Source organism: Schistocerca nitens, chromosome 7 (assembly GCF_023898315.1).
Source record: "Schistocerca nitens isolate TAMUIC-IGC-003100 chromosome 7, iqSchNite1.1, whole genome shotgun sequence".
NCBI lineage: Eukaryota > Metazoa > Arthropoda > Insecta > Orthoptera > Acrididae > Schistocerca > Schistocerca nitens.
In genome coordinates this window covers 241,588,233-241,606,276 of record NC_064620.1, presented here as the reverse complement: position 1 = coordinate 241,606,276, position 18,044 = coordinate 241,588,233, and the positions used below count along the sequence as shown (strand labels likewise).

General features: G+C 38.2%; 1 protein-coding gene across 7 annotated transcripts in view; it reads right to left on the bottom strand.

Annotated features, from left to right (window-relative positions):
• The window catches only part of LOC126195139 (rho GTPase-activating protein 17-like), a 354,101-nt gene that overhangs the window by 96,435 nt on the left and 239,622 nt on the right, over nt 1–18,044 (bottom strand). For all 7 annotated transcript variants that reach the window (XM_049933640.1, XM_049933639.1, XM_049933638.1 and 4 more), the window contains exon 10: nt 3,400–3,609. In XM_049933640.1, the coding sequence (XP_049789597.1) occupies nt 3,400–3,609 (210 nt within the window). The remainder of the gene's footprint in view (nt 1–3,399; nt 3,610–18,044) is intronic.

Here is an 18,044-nt window from a genome sequence, read left to right as displayed (position 1 = left end):
CCCTTTGTATTTGCAAAAAATTAACATTCCTCCATCAAGCTGAGTAAATATACATCAATCAGTGGCTAATAATGTGTTTATTCAAGATGTAGGTTACAATCACAGTGTGGCTCACCAGTGCTAAAAACATGTAAGAATACACTACGATAAGACATTCATGAATCACAATCTTTGCACAAGAATAAACGATACAGTAACATTCAAGTCAAATCATCATTATCGCCTGTCTATATAAATAGCTCCTACTATACTGTACATGTTAGTATTTCAATACACATAGGGGCCATAGTGTAAACTGAAATACTGATACGGATAGTATAGTATAGGTTATTCATATAGACAAGCAATAATAATGATTTGACATCTTACTAGCAAGTTGCTTCATCATTTACTCTCTTAGAAAACTCATGAATAGGGGTTTCAGCTCACAAAAAACTCATACAGCTTGAGTCAGGCATGTGTTTAATGTAATATATTCTTACATGTTTTCAGCACTGATGACAGCCACACAATGGTTAAAAACTAGATCTGCAGAAGTTACTAGCAACTAATTGATGTACATTGGTTCAATTTCAAATAAACAAAGTCACTGGAACCACCCATTCCATGAGGAATCAAATCTGACTCCTCCATCAACATTAAACACAGTAAGCAGCAAACAAAAAGGCAGCATGTCCGGAAGAAGTGAACAGCACACGAAAACTAGTGTGTGAAGGTCAGTTTCCAGAACTGGAAAACATACTACCGAATTGCTTTGAATATTCCAACCAATATAACTGTGTTTCGTGCTAAAGCAATACATTTGACACAAAAGTTGGGACTCATCGATTTCAAAGCATCCAATGGTTGGATCAAAACATTCAACAACACACACAATATAGTGTATAAACATGTTTTGAGTTGAGGCTCCAAGCGTGAACACTGACACTGTTCAGCCATTGAAAAATACTCTTCCATCAATAACAGAAAAGAACAGTCCCAGTGATGTTTCTGGTGCATATGAAACAAGCTTATTTTTTCACCTTCTGCCCAACAAAACTCTCAAGTTCAAAGGAGAAAAATGCCATGCGGGAAAGTTAGTAAAGACAAGCTAACTGTTTTATTACGTTGTAATGAAAATGGAACAGAGATGGTGCAACTGACAACTGGGAAGGTGAAGAGTCCATAATGCTTTAAAAATGTACAAACATTTCCATGTAAATATATGTCTAATGCAAACACATGGATAACAACCCTTGCCTGCCTGAGATGCAAGGCTGGGTGTTCAAAATAGTAAAAAGCCTACAGTTTATTCACCCATGTGAAACACATCCCCATCGATATGTTGTTTCTATATAATATAAAAATGGTGTTTTTCCTCCAAGTTGTACACGCCACCTTCAACAATTAACCGAGGCATTATAAAAAGTCTAAAACAAAAATACAGGAAGATTTTTGTACAGAAGAGGCTGGCGTGTCTTGACATTATAATGAAAATGATTACAATCTTGCACACTATATATTTTGTAATGGGTGCCTCGGATTCCATACAAGTAAGCACTATCTCAAACCACTTCAAGATGGCCAGTTTTCATCAGATACTTACAGAAGACATTACTTTAGAAAACAAAGGAATTGCAGCTGAAGAAAGACAGCAAATAGTGGAACAAGAAGAACATGCTCACTGCCTTAAACTTCAATGAGTATGTTAAATGTGACAGTGGTGTTCTTGTCTTTCATTTCATGACAATTAATCAAGTCTTGCAGGAACATATGAAAAAGAAACAAAGTCAAGGATGAATCAGAACCTTTGCCAGTCCCTACAATGTCAAAAACCATTGGAACAATGGACACAGTGCCGCATTATGTTTTGAGTTTTGAAGTTAACTAAGAACTGATGAACGTATTAACTATGATGGACAATACAATATTAACATTCTGACAAAACAGTCAACTACTGATTTCTTTTTCAAACCTTTATTAAAACAGGACTATGCACAATATCTTATTGTGTTACATTGTAGTGAGGCTAACAAGATGTACAATACATCAATAGTTGGTTTAAATGAAAACCCCTATCAATTACCAGTAGCGATTCACTAATGAAGAGCTGCTAAATGAAGACATTTGCTTGTTTTAATAGAAGTGCAATAAAAATTACAATTTTAGCATACTTTTATTAAGTCTACATCACAAGCCAGGTATGTGTTTTGGATCAGGCTACGCTCTCATGTTGTCTGATTTTCCTCCATTCCAACAGGTTAATGGTAGAAGTGTATACATCCAATATATTGGATTTAGCTGATGTCATATTTAACACATTTTTGGTTCTTGTATACTAACATGTGATTTTGAGAAATTCTGTGTGCGATTCAAAATGTTTTCTTAAAAGTGCATTCTGAATTATAATTTATTGAGACAATATATCAGGAAGTGTAGCATTATCAGATTGCTTATTACTCCACATACAGTACCCTTAATTCTGCATTTTCACCAACAACAACAAAAATCGAATCACTACCAAATTAGATGTTTCTCAATAATGTTTTCCCACTTATGACGCTCAAAATCTGTGGTCCTTTCAGAAATGTGCTAATGTTATTCCAATGTAGTTGTACGAGAACTGATAACTACACATCAAGTAGAAAATCAATAAGCAGCATTCACAAACACGTATAAATGGATGACACCTTGCTATGTTTCTGAACTAAGTCCTTTTTCAGAGCTAACACAAGCAAAATAAAGAAACATCTGAGGTTTCGTGGAGCCAACAACATACTTTCCATGGCTGTTCTTATATACATATAGGGCACGGTCACTCGCAATCATGTGTCATATTGTCCATGGACAGGTGCAGCTAACATAGGCAACAAACCAACCAGAGGGACTCATTGTGCTGCATTCACATACTGTCCTGATGTGTGCAGGTACAATTTGTCCACCCCTGCAAGAGGAAGTTCGACTGAGATACAGTCGCAAACTCTACAGCTTCTTTGTCACGTGAACTGTTTGCCCACCCCTGCCTCTGCCTACCTCTGCTTGCAGGCAGATATGGGCTGGAACAGCCTCATATAAGGGATTAAAAAAAGGGGCATAACTGACAAAATACTGTAAAAAAAAAACACACACACACACACAACACCTCCCATTCAGAAACTGTATGTACGCAATGAATGTCGAAGTTTTGTACAACCAAGAAACAAGAAATCAGACTGTGTGATGATACTTAGTATTATGAAAGCCTGTCTTAGTTTCATCTGATAATTATGAGTGATATACCAACTTTTATTGTTGTTATTCCATACTCAACTTTCCACTGTTTGATATCCTCTTTCTGTGGTGTATGAAATGCAAAATAAGGGCAAATTACCAACAAAATTTATTTATATTAATATTCAAATAAGGGATACAGAAACTCACCCGACAGTATTTGCGTCAGTCTCACTGTCCCACATAAGATTTGGAGCAATAACAATTGCAATATTTTGTGGTGTCATCTTGTTTAGAGCGTGATTGCGTGACAGATGAGAAAGGAACTTAATGAGGTAGTGTAAATTGTCAAAATTCGCTGTCGGAAGCTTCTGGACTACTTTCCACAACTCTTGTAAGCGTATCTCCTGGTTCTGAACTCTGAAAAAAATGCATTCAATTAAGTTTCCTTTAAAGTATTTCATCCAGGTATGTCTTTCCAAACTGCCAAAAGACGATACAGTAACACTGTTTAACAAAATAAAACATTTTTCATTTCAATAAAAAATTATTGTTATTAACAATTTAGGAACAAAGGAGACCAGTCATCGAATAGCAGAAGCGCTAAGTCGTCGATAGGCACATACAAAAGAACTTCTAAATTATTTACATTCTACTAGAACTTTCCTATTAAAATTATTGATATTGCAGCTTTTAGTGTTTTGAGGAAGTCTTTCCTTTATCATTTCAGAGCTGTGGAGTGCTTGCTGACTTGCTTCATTACTCTTCCTTAATATGCAATGGAATAACAACAATATGGAAAGGATAGATTGGTAGTCATTATACAGTGGAGGCACTGAGTGAAAGACAAGCACAAGAAAAAAGACTGATCGATAATATTCAGGTGTCAGACTACATCCTTCGTCGCATGGAGACAACAAAACTTGTACACATTCACACAAGCACAATTCTCACACATATACAAATGACCCTGTCATCTCCAGGCACTGCGACTCCTTCTGGGGTGCAGCACTGATCTTTACTGAGGAGAAAAGACTATGCAGGTGCACTGGCAGAATAAAAGGCCCATGTACGACTCGAGTGGGAGCACGGAAGGGGATATGTACGTGGAGGACAGGAACTACTGAGGGATGAGATCAGAGGGGTTAGAGAACAAAGGATATGTTGCATAAAATGGTCTTGATTAACTTGCCACGTCAAATTCAGATAAAATTCCGAGCTTCCAAAGATATCCTCCATCACTGTCATCATGGACTAAAGCTGACTGTTGTGAACTGGCAAGGTTCCTTCTTTTATACTCACAGGATGGCATCCGATTGGCTGGATTATGTCATGATGGTGCATACAGTCCATAGATTTTGCTTGCACTCTCCATTTTAACATTGCCCGCAACGCCATCCACTACATCATGCAGTGAACTGTGAGAAGTATTTCTCTGTTTTTCCCTTGTCAAGCACCCACTCCCATGCATTGCTAAGTGCAGAGCCAGGGTCTCTATTGAAGTTGTTTTCACAAAAACTAATTTCCACTGCTTCTCTAATCACAGAATTCAAATAGGTCCACGTGTGAGCATGTGTTCTTATTTGTTCAAACAAAATCTTGTGCTTATTTAATAGGCTGTGCTCTGCCACCACTGATTTATCCAACTGCCTGTATTTAAGGTAATGCTCGATGGTAACGGTCCGTATAGTCTGGTTCAAATGGCTCTGACGTCATGAATCCCCTAGAACTTAGAACTACTTAAATCTAACTAACCTAAGGACATCACACACATCCATGCCCGAGGCAGGATTCAAACCTGCGACCGTAGCAGTCATGCGGTTACAGACTGTAGCGCCTAGAATCGCTCGGCCAACATGACCGACCATATAGTCTGCCCCATGTAACTATTGCTAAACTCGCAATGAATGTATAAATTCCTGCACACACAGGCCGAGATTATCTTTAACCGGTTGCAACACTTAATTAATTTTTCTGGGTGGCCAGATGACTGGTCCGATTCCTTGCCAGTTTAGACAACATGCCAGTTGTTGCACCACAGACTGGAAGCCAAGCTATGCGTTGGTCCTCTTGGCTTGTCTGAACAGTATCGCATCTTGGTTTTCTTGACAGTGTTGGTGTAATGTCACGAACAGAATACCCATTCCTTCTGAAAACCAGCTTCAGATGCTTAATGTCGGAACCAAGGTGATCCATGTCCGAAATAGTTCTGTTTCTACTAAGGTGTTCAGCATAGCTCTCCTCTCAGCTAGACGGTGAAAGCTACACCTGTTGAAATATAGATCTACATGTGTCTGTTCTCTATACACTGAATGGCCGAGTTGTCCATCTGATTTCTATTCGACCAACACATCTAGGAAAGGAAACTTCCCATCCATCTCCACCGTGAAGCTTATGATGACATGTATACCATCAAAATGATAAGAAACTGGTGCAGCACCCCACTGCCATGTGGCTAGATTAAAAATGTATATATTGCAGGGAAAGTTACCACCAGCTATCCTGTTCGAACTATGTCCCTGTATACTTCCATAGGCAGCACCATCATCTTCCTCCACCCCTACTGTCTAATGTGATGAAGGATGCAGTCTGATATCTGAACGATGCGTAGCAGCCTTTTGCATTGTGCTTGTCTGCCACTCAACATTCCTCTATGAGATGAGTAGCAATTTATCCTTTCAATATTGTTGTTAATAAAGTTTACAGTTGTTTTAAGTTGTTTCTCCCACAAGCATGCAATAGGAAAACTGACTTTCACACAGATGTCCATTTTACCTACATTATATTGCCCTACATCTGTCTAGGCTCCTGCATGTATCTGTCTATGCTCCTGCATGCAATTACTTTAACAAACATATACACTAGCAATTGTAAATTTCACTATGAACAAGAAATTTCAGACAAACAAATCAAGTCAGATGCACATTAGGAAAACCAGACTCAGTCGATGTACCACATCAATTACATTGTTTATCTTTTAAGATTCATGTGTAGTCATCTTTCATTAACTTTGTCAAAGATTGTTTCTTAGGAAAGTGTTCAAGGTACATGTGTAAATATGACTTACATATGAAAGCAAGTGATGGATACAGCAACTTAGTCTACTAATAGAAAACTGAATTAAAATGATTTTATAATTACAATTGTCAGACAACTATAAAACAAATAGTCGACAAGTAACGCTTTGAACCTGCTTCCAAATATAATATGAGTTTACAGTTCCTTGTCTCTCATATACTGGCAGGCTTTTAAAAAATCTTGAAAAATCTTGAAAAATGCTTAACCCTTATAGTGCCAAATACGATCTAATCGGATCACATGGTACACGCAAAAAGTGCCAGGTATGATCTAATCATACTGCCATTTTTGTGCACTTTTCTTGCAAACTAAGGCACAGATCGTGGTATATCGATGTCAGGAGATAAACGAAGGTCGAAAGATAGTCGTCAAGTACTTCGTTTCCATTGTCGATGCCAATAGTCGATATTTACGAGTTCCGAACACATGGCGGTTTTTCGTTTGTTTCGAAGGTAATATGGCGACGCCAAGGAAGAAATCTCATTTGAGTGTGATGTATACCGCAGAAAGTAGTGAAAGTGAGAACGATTTTTCAAGTTTTTCGGACAGTGGATCGATCTATGAGTGGTCTAGTCATGATATCTCATCCTGTGAGTCATCAATAGCTGAATCTGCAACCAGCAGCGAGGAAGATGATGTTGAAGAATTGACTGCAGCCAGCGACACATTTGCTGAAATTGGAACTCATTAGTTGGACAATCCTGCTCCTCACCGCTTCACATATTCAGAATTACCAGGCCCCAAACATGTACCAATAAATGCTACGCCAATTGATTTTTTTAACTTGTTTTTTTCAGTGCAACTGTTGACGATAATGCCAAACGGAAACAAACAGATATGCTCGGCAATTTCTCGAAGCAAACGTAAACTTATCAGTGAAATCTTGTGTGAGAAAGTGGTAACCTACCTCAGTGCCAGAAATGAGGGCTTTTGTGGCAGTAATACTAAATATGGGACTCGTAAAGAAACCGACAATTTTTAGTTACTGGTCCATAGATGAAGATACGGCAACTCCATGGTTTTCCCGAATGTTTTCAAGAAATAGATTTCAGTTGCTCCTAAAATTTTTCCACTTGACAGGCAATACAAAATTGCACCCTCCTGGGCATCCAGCGTATGATCCCACTGCAAAGTTTGATATTATGCTGAACATTGCCAATAATGTGTTTCGTCACCATTATACGCCTCATCAACAGCTGAGTGTTGACGATAGTCTTGTTGGCTCTAAAACTCATTCTCGACTCATCCAGCATCTCCCTTATAAACATCACCACAGATGGGGTGTAAAGTTCTGGATGCTATGTGATTCAGTGGCAAACTACTGCCTCGGATTTTATGTGTACCATGAAGCAAGATGTGAAGCTGACAGAGTGGAGGTAAAAGAGCACGGATTAGACTATGTAGTTATTACAAAATTACTTGGCCTTGGTAATTACGTGAACAAGGGGTACCACATTTTCTGTGACAATTTTTTCACATCAACTCCAGTAGTGGAAAAACTGTATTCCATGGGAACCTTCCTCACTGGCACAATATGGAGGAACAGAAAATTTCTCCCACCTAATATTCTTTCCAGATTTGACATTGGGCAGTTCAAATTCTTTAGAAAAGCCTTTGTGCTTCTCTGTGGCTTCAGAGAAAAGAAGTCACAGAAAAATCCAGTTCTGTTGATCAGTTCCTCCTCTACCGCAACAGTGTCTGAGAGAAGTATTTGCAAACAACAACCTTTGAAGAAACCTGATGTCATACGTCAATATAATAAATACAAGGGAGAGGTCAATTCCTCAGATATGACGACATACTGTTATCTGGATGAGAGGAAGACTGTGAAATTATGGAAGAAAGTGGTTTTCAGCATAAATGGCAGAATGTTTCTGAATGCTTACATTCTTTATAAAGAAAATTTATCTTTGTCCAAGAAACCACTCACATGTATGAAATTCAACAGCAAAATCATCTGCACGTTGTCCAGGAGTGGTTCAAGATACATAACTTAGCACCCACTAGATCAAGTGCAAATTCAGCACCCCCCACAGCTTATGGTGTAGAAATACTACCGGGAAAGAAGGAGCAAGCCTGCGTTGTGTGCTCTACAAAAGATAGGAGGCGACGATCAAGAACAATATGTGTACACTGTAAGAAGGGGTTACATCCCAAATGTGTTGGTCAACATTTGTGTGTCAATAAATGAGTCTAAAACTTATTGGTATTATGTTATTTTCTGTTGGAACTATTGACAAAATTATAGATGTTTTGCCCATTTTTAGGGTCAGTTTTTTCAGGGTGCCTCATTTTCTAAAAATATGTGACAGAAACACACAAACAAATATTATATCATGAAGAATCTAAGTAGATTGATAATATGAACACAAATTTTAAGTTCAAATATATTACATGTGGCTAAATATGACTTCAAACCAAAGCTTTAATTTTTTCCGTACAAAAACTCTAACACAAGTATTGTTTTCTTTAGAAGTATGAGGCCTAATGGTGTACTCTGCTCATATTCCTGTAGCTGAAGGTACTAGCTACAAAAGAAAAAAAAAATTAAGGTCGTATGATAAATGGTTCAGATTTTATCGTAAGTTTAACAAACTTCTGCAATTCACTACAAAATCTTTACTATCAAAAACAGTCTTGATCACAATTTATTTATTACGGTAACCGGTTTCGACCACTACTGCGGTCATGTTCAGACCAGTGAGTAAGGACCTCCCTCACTACGAGTAGTGATTCTCCAGCAGGAGGAGGTCCTTACCCATTGGTCTGAAGATGACCACAGTAGTGGTCGAAACCGGTCACTGTAATAAATAAATTGTGGTTTCGACCACTACTGTGGTCATCTTCAGACCAGTGAGTAAGGACCGCCCTCACTACGAGTAGTGATTCTCCAGCAGGAGGAGGTCCTTATCCATTGGTCTGAAGATGACCACAGTAGTGGTTGAAACCGGTCACCGTAATAAATAAATTGTGATCAAGACTGTTTTTGATAGTAAATATTTGTAACACTTCAATCACTGTTCACTCCCACAATGTTTTCAAAAGTAATCACTAAAAAATCGCCTGGCACTTTTCAGCTGATACCTTGAAAATCGCATAGCACCAAAACTGTTCATGATAATGCGCTTCCTAAGTAGGTCAATTTTTTTAAAAAATCTTTTAGAAAGTCTATTTCAATGAGCAAACATTTCACACAAAAACTTGAAAAGATTGTGATCCATGAGTAGGCTTCTACATAGCATTTTATTTGTAGTTGCATATTCTGTAACAGTTACAGTCATGGGAAAAAAGTGACAATAATATTATCCTCAAGCACCTAAAAGTGTATCCTTCATTCTATTGAAAACTGCAGAAGGCAGTTGTGCTGAACTCCTGCAAAATAGTTCATAGAATTCTTGGAGAACAAAGACAATTGCTGAAAACTTGTTGTTTAAACTATTATCATTATATCAGTACCATTTAAAAAGGAATGAGTCAATAGGAAACAAAAATAAACTTACAAGATAAGAATTACTCAGTATTATATGAGAGAGAGATTGGAGGGGGGGGGGGGGGGGGGGGGAATAGAGGAATGTTGAGAGGCAGACAAGCACAATCCAAAAGACTGCTACATATCATTCATATCAGGACTCTTAAATGGGAACATTTTGAGGAAAGGCAGCGGCGTTCTCGCGGAGTTCCACTGGGCGTATATCAGACTACATCCTTCATCACTTCATTAAGCGCATGTTCTAATTAGTGACTGAATGTGATGGCAGAGAGAGAGAGAGAGCATTATTAAAATATGTAATACTGAGTAATTCTTATCTTGTAAGTCTATTGTTGTTACCTATTGACTCTTTCATTTTTAAATTGTGCTGATATAATTATAATAGTTTAAACAACAAGTTATCAGTAAATTACCTTTGTTCTCCAAGAATTCTATGAACGTAACACTTCAGCAGTAGGCAATCAGACTTCATCTGACTGGGAAGAAATTACATGTGGTGTTCCCCAAGGTTCCATACTAGGTCCACTAATTTTTCTTGTTTATATTAATGACCTGTCATCTGTTACATTACCAGATGCCAAGTTTGTCTTATTTGCAGATGATACAAACATTACAATAAATAGTATATCAAATATAAATTTAGAAAGGGTTGCTAATCAAATTTTCACTGACGTTAGTAAGTGGTTCATAGCCAATTCACTGTCATTAGACTTACAACTTGGTTGTAATAGCCAAGTAACTACCTACTGTGCGAATGATGGATGTATGGAAAGCTGATATAAGTCTGAAGTCTGTAAATACACACTATACGCAGTTCAGAACTTCCAAGAGATTTCCTTCTAGTGTGTGTATAAAATATGATGGCATGGAAATAGGAGAAGTTGAGAGTATAAAATTCTTGGGTTTACAACTTGACAATAAATTCACTTGGGAGAGACATACTAACAAACTGCTAAAGCGCCTAAACAAGTCAGTGTTTGCAATGTGAATGATGTTAAACATAGGAGATATAAATATTTAAAAAACTGGCATATTTTGTTTATTTTCACTCTATTATGTCATATGGTATCATATTTTGGGGTAACTCCACAAACAGAGAAAAAAATTTTAGAGTACAGAAGCGTATAATAAGAGTAATGTGTAGTGTAAATCCAAGAACATCATGTCAAAACCTATTCAAAGAATTGGGCATACTAACCACAGTTTCTCAGTATATTTATTCCTTAATGAAGTTTGTTGTAAATAATACATCTCTTTTTCCAACTAACTGCTTAGTACACAGTATCAGTACTAGGAACAAAAACAATATACATAAGGATTTAAAATCACTTACTCTTGCCCAGAAAGGATCCAGTATTCAGCAACACATATTTTCAATCAGCAACCATTAAGAGTTTAGTTTCAGACAAGGCACAATTTAAACATAGTTTAAAAGAATTTTTGGTGGCCAACTCCTCCTATTTCACCCATGAATATCTCAACAGGTGCAGTAGACCATTTGAATGACAATACTTGGTTGTAATAGCCAAGTAACTACCTACTGCGCGAATGATGGATGTATGGAAAGCTGATATAAGTCTGAAGTCTGTAAATAGTGGAACTTTAATTTTAAATCATGTACATAATTTGACTGTTTATTGACTGAGAATCATTAAAATTCATGAAACTCAAGTTTTTCTAATTATATTTTTGTAATGGGTTTATCTGGCATGTTCCACACCCAGTAGGATCCCCTCTTTTATGGGTCTATGGAACGAATAATTAATCTAATCTTATCTCTATTTTGCAGGGGTTCAACATCACAGCCTTCTGCAGTTTCCAATAGAATGAAGGATACACTTTTAGGTCCTGTAGACTATATCTGCTGGGGGATAAAACCAGTGTCTCGTTCAGCCACTGAAATTATGTGCACAGACCCATGTTCCCTCAATGCTTTAACCACATCTGCCAAATTGATGTATTTGATCAGCACCTCAATGCAGGTAGTTTGCAAATTATGGATGTTGGGTTCAGTGATGTCTTTGGGAAAGGTGACTTGCTCAGTTTCATTGATCATTGTTAAATCAGATCAACAGCATTGTTACCTTTTATATATTGTTACACTGCAGTTTCTGTAAATTTTGAATTTTTTATTTCTTACAATAAAAAATTAAGAAAAGGATAGTTGCTACTCACCATATAGCAGAGATGCTGAGTTGCAGATAGGCACAACAAAAAGATTGTCAAACAAAGCTTTCGGTCAAACAGACCTTCATCAGAAAACACACACACACACACACACACACACACACACACAGTCTGGCTGCTACGTTATGTTTGACAGTTTTTTTGTTTTTTGTTGTGGCTATCTGTGACTCAACATTTCCATTATATGTTGAGTAGCAACTGTCCTTTTTATAATATTGTCATTATTCCATTCTGGATTTGCCACTCTTTTTTTTAAAATAAAAATAATAATAATAATAATAATAATAATAATTAAAGATCGTAAGAGTTTAACACCCAGTCGATGAGAGAGCTCTATCTTCACTGACAAGGGGAGGCCGCCAATTGTGAAATTCAGATTCGATTCATACTGCGCATAATAAAAGCTCATGGCCAGAGGTGTAATGTGGCAAAGCACCAACATGCACTTCTCAGCCGTTGTCGAGAAAATCTACAGTTAAAAGAAACCGTTCCGGTGAAATATTCTCTACGATTAATAATCTTACACAGCGTCGTGGCACAGCGGTAAGCGCTCGGGTTCGTAATCCGAAGGTCACCGGATCGAATCTCGCGCCATGCAGTTTTTTTTTTTTTTAGTATTTGTTTTTTGTAATTCAAATGTGTGTGTGTGTGTATATATATATATATAAAATTCCCGGCAATCAGTTGCAACAATTATGCATATAATAAGTTGTTGAAAGTCGTTTGTCGTGGAAAAACTGGCGACTTCGAACATCATTATATTTTCCGCAAACAAAGTTGTATTTCACAAATGTTATTAATTGTCTTCATAATGTTAACCATGTATAGTTAACGGAAGACATAGAAACGATATTCCGAAACGAATACGTATAGCGTAAGTCAAACGTACGAATTAGAATAGAGACCCCACGAACACAAATTTGCTGTGGCAGGTATGAAATATAAACTCCGTTACTCGCTCGTTACACTTCAAGGACAGATGTTGAATGGGCCGAAACGAGCCGCCGCATAGCAGCGTAGTTCCCTGCTAACTTCGAAAGCAGGTAGATGCGATCCCTAGCGCAACTTATAACATCGTCGAAAATCAGTGCGGACGTGAGAGCTTTGGTACACCCTGTTAAACAAACGGAAAAATGGAGGCGGTACAATTGGAGAGCGATCCGCCCTCACCAACATGCATAAGCAATTCATTAATAGTTTTTTTATATATATATATATATATATATATATAACAGAGGGAAACATTCCACGTGGAAAAAATATATCTAAAAAGAAAGATGATGAGACTTACCAAACAAAAGCGCTGGCAGGTCGATAGACACACAAATATACACACAAAATTCTAGCTTTCGCAACCAACGGTTGCTTCGTCAGGAAAGAGGGAAGGAGAGGGAAAGATGAAAGGATGTGGGTTTTAAGGGAGAGGGTAAGGAGTCATTCCAATCCCGGGAGCGGAAAGACTTACCTTAGGGGGAAAAAAGGACAGGTATACACTCGCACACACACACATATCCATCCACACATACAGACACAAGCAGACATATTGTCTGCTTGTGTCTGTATGTGTGGATGGATATGTGTGTGTGTGCGAGTGTATACCTGTCCTTTTTTCCCCCTAAGGTAAGTCTTTCCGCTCCCGGGATTGGAATGACTCCTTACCCTCTCCCTTAAAACCCACATCCTTTCATCTTTCCCTCTCCTTCCCTCTTTCCTGACGAAGCAACCGTTGGTTGCGAAAGCTAGAATTTTGTGTGTATATTTGTGTGTCTATCGACCTGCCAGCGCTTTTGTTTGGTAAGTCTCATCATCTTTCTTTTTAGATATATATATATATATATATATATATATATATATATATATATATATATATATATATATATTTGAATTACAAAAAACTAATAATAAAAAAAAATTGTATGGCGCGAGATTCGATCCAGCGACCTTTGGATTACAAATCCGAGCGCTTACCGCTGTGCCGCGACGCTGTAGAAAATAATTGATCGTAGAGAGTATTTCACCGCAACGGTTTCTTTTAACTGTCGATTTTCTCGACAACGGTTGAGAAGTGCATCTTGGTGCTTTGCCACATTACACCTCTGGCCATGAGCTTTTATTATGCGCAGTATGAATCGAATCTGAATTTCACAACTGGCGGCCTCCCCTTGTGAGTGAAGGAAGACAGCAGTTCTCTTTCAAAGGAACCATCTTGATATTCACCTGAAGTGTTGTAGAGAAATCTACAATCTGGATGGCTGGACAAGGACTTTACTGCTGTCCTTTGGAAGAGGAGTCCAGTGATCCATCAGCACACTGTATTACTTGGTATTTTCTAGAACAGTGGGAGGATCATATTTACAGTGTGGACAAAGTCAGTAATTGATATTGCTGTACCATCTTCTGATGAACTATTTCGATAACCTAAACTTCCTCTTCAAATATTCTCCAGGTGGTGGAGCTTTACATCCAGATATAATGTGTGATAGGGACTGCTACTGATTCCCACTCTCACATTGCAGCTATCATGTATTTCCTGGTCCTTCAGAATGTACTTTCAGTAATCACTCATCAAAAGTACCTGATCTTGTACTGCTATCAGGTCAACTCACTGCAACGAGAATCTACCAAAAATACAAAAGTAAATAAATGTCTCAGAGTACCACACAATGCCAACCTTCATTGCATCATCTTCTGATACATAGCATCATTTGGATGCATTAGGGGTGGGGGGATGGGTCTCCAAACTAAACCTAAACTATGGGTCATCTGAAAAGTATCAGTCTATCTGAAAAAGCAACTGATGACTTTTTTTGTTTTAGGAAGCTGCCTCAATCATGTAGAAACACCAGAAGTACTGCAACGTCAGGTTTTATTAGTGCAGCAGAACAAGTCTCTATGATGTTAAAAGTAGCTCTGTACTAGTCGCATTATAGGCACATATGGCCAATTTTTTCAGAGATGGCGGGGAACCACTTTGGGAACTACAAGAAGAACTAGCATTCTGATACACCATGGCAGATTATAGTTGCGTTCCAGACTGGGACTCCAACCTAGATTGTTTGCCTTTGGTTGCCAAATGCTGTACTATTTGAGCTATCAAGGCACAACTCACGATCTTCTGTCTCAGCTCTACTTCCACCAGCACCTCCTCTTCTACTTTCCATACTTCACACAAGTTCTCCTTCATGTACTGGCAGACTAGCACTCCTGCAAGAGAAGATATCCTACGGAAATGGCTTATTCATGCTACAGAGAACGACTTGCAGAATGGTTTTCATTCTGCAGTGATGTGTGTGCTGCTACATATAAAATGATCTTTCAATTGCAGCCCCGGGAGAGGCAAACATCGTCCTTTTTGCACATGATACAAATATAAGAACAAAAAGTAGGGCTAGTCCCCTTGCTGAAAAAGACCGTTAATGAAGTATCTGAAAACATCAACACCAAGTTCAAGAAAAATGTATCATCTTTAAACTTTGACTAGACTTGGTACATAGTGCATAGTACTATTTATAGAGTTTCATAAGCTAAAAAAAAAAAAAAAACACTTTTTTCAAACAAAGTAATGTTTTTTTTCCAAAGAAAGAAATGCAAGAAGAAGAAAGTGTTAAGTTCTTGGGACTAGAAAAAAAGACACAACCAACACACAACTGATTGGAATACCAACTGTCTAGAATTAATTAGGTGCCTTAGTTTAGCTATTATTTTCAGTATTCATGAAATTATTGTAGGTGATTTACACATGAGGCAACTTGTTTATTCTAGTTTATTCAACAAATTTCTGTTCACTATTGGGTTATGATACATTTGGAAGGGGGGTACTTAACTGACAGGTATTTTCAGAATACAGGAGTCTGCTATTACTCATGTCTGGTGTTAATTCTAGAACATTCTGCAGGGACTTCACCAAAAAGCAGGGTATTTTAACCACCTCCAAAAATATAAATACATATCATTTGACATAACCACTATTTCTGTTTTCTCAAGAAATAGTGAAAAGCATAAATATAACAGGAAAAAAAAGTCCTACAAAAAGGCTTCAAGAGTAAACAACAGTACAGATAGGAGTCTGATACTTGGGTACAGAAGCATTCAACATCCTGCCAGGCCTTACTGAATGTCAGGAAGAAAATGTGGAGTTCACGACTAAATTAAGGAACTTCGTGTTGGGCAAAGCCTACTCCACTGACAAATATTTTCACAGAAACTCTAAAAATTAATGTTTCACATAATCTTATAATTAAAATTATCACTGTATACAATGATCTTTCATAATTTAAGTCATTTTATGGCGTTGGATTCAAATGAAATAAAATGCACACTTTTGACTTCTCTCTAATACCAGTGATCTCTCTCTATGTGATCCATGGAATGTGACTCACATAATAAAAGGCTTACAATAACAGTGTAAATGTTTTAAGTTTTTCCAATTATTCACTATCTTCTCAATTAATCAACAGGCAGCATCCAGTCACATTGTTTATGCGTAAAATACACTGATGTCCATAATTAAAGCAACAAATGGAAATGTTGCACAGTTAAGTTTATTTTGCTACTAAATGGTATAAACAGGTGATAGCAAAATAGAAACAATGTAAAGAACACAGAACATGATCAACTTTGGCATGTATAGCAGTAGACGAAAATGTTCTTCGTTTTTCCCGACGTAACGGATTTGCACACACATTCTGACAACTGGTTAATGTGCTCACCATGGTGTGTGACCACCTCTGGCAGCAATACAGACCTGACAACAACTGAGCATGCTGTGAATGATGTAACCAATGTCATGTTGAGGCAATAATGCCCATTCTTCCTGCACAGCTGCTCACAAGTCTTAGAGAGTGATTGGTGAATGTTAACGTGATGCAACCTGTCTCCCTAGTGCATCCAAAATGTGCTCTATGGGATTCAAATTTGGAGAGCGAGCAGGCCACACCATGCAAGCAGTATTTTCAGTTTCCAAGAAAACATCAACCACTTGTGCTCTATGAGGTCAAGTACTACCATCTATCAATACAAAGTCTGGGCGCACAGCACCTTGCAACAACCACATATGAGGTCCCAGTATCTCGTCACGATACCTGACAGCAGTTAAACCTTGTCGATTCATCCATGGTGAGGTTTCCAAGTGGTCAACATAGTCCCTGCTCACACCATTAGCGATCCTCCTTGATATCAGTCTCCCTCCACAATTTTTGGATCTCGAAATCGTGTTCCACATTCCCTCCAGATGTGAATCCATTGAGAAGCACCCTGCAGACCAAATCAGGACTCATCTGTGAAATGAAATTGGCCCACTGTTCAACTGAGCAGCTGGCGCATTGGCAACTCCACTCTAGATGTTCCCTTCTATGAAGACATGTCAGAGGCACCAACATAGCAGGTCTCCAACAATAAATGCCACTCTGTTGAAGCCTTCTCTACAGTGTTTGCCTTGATACAACACGTCCAGTATGTTGATAGGTCAGATGCTAGTCGCTGTGCAGTACTAAGGCGGTACCGTTGTAACCTTACAGCCAAATAACGGTCCCCACTTTCTGTTTTCACACATGGTTGGCCCTGCCCTGGCCTTTGGGATAAAGTTTCGGTCTCTATAAACTGTCACCACATCCGAGAAACAACAGAATGATTCACTTTAAGCCATCGGGTCAAATGAGTTTTCAACTGTCCTGCTTCATTCTTCCTATGGCCCTCCACAGCAGAGAGCATGGTAGGCATCTTCGTGCCATACTGCACCATCTGTGAGTGTGCACACAGCAATTGTGGATGTGGGACTACCGGTAAACAGCACTACGTTTGATTGGTGCCCTGACGTCATCGATGGCGTTGTTTTCTGTTGACCAAAACACCATATTCCATGCAGAACATCATCATATGTACACCTGTTGTCAGTTTGTGTGATTATATCATGAATTAGACACAGGATGGGGAAATACCAAATTGTTGCTTTAATTTTGGATACCAGTGCAGAATAGAATTTTTTACTTATCTCTCTCTCTCTCTCTCTCTCTCCCCCCCCCCCCCCTCTGTGTGTGTGTGTGTGTGTGTGTGTGTGTGTGTGTGTGTGTGTGTTCCCTGCATCAATCAATTCACTAAAAAC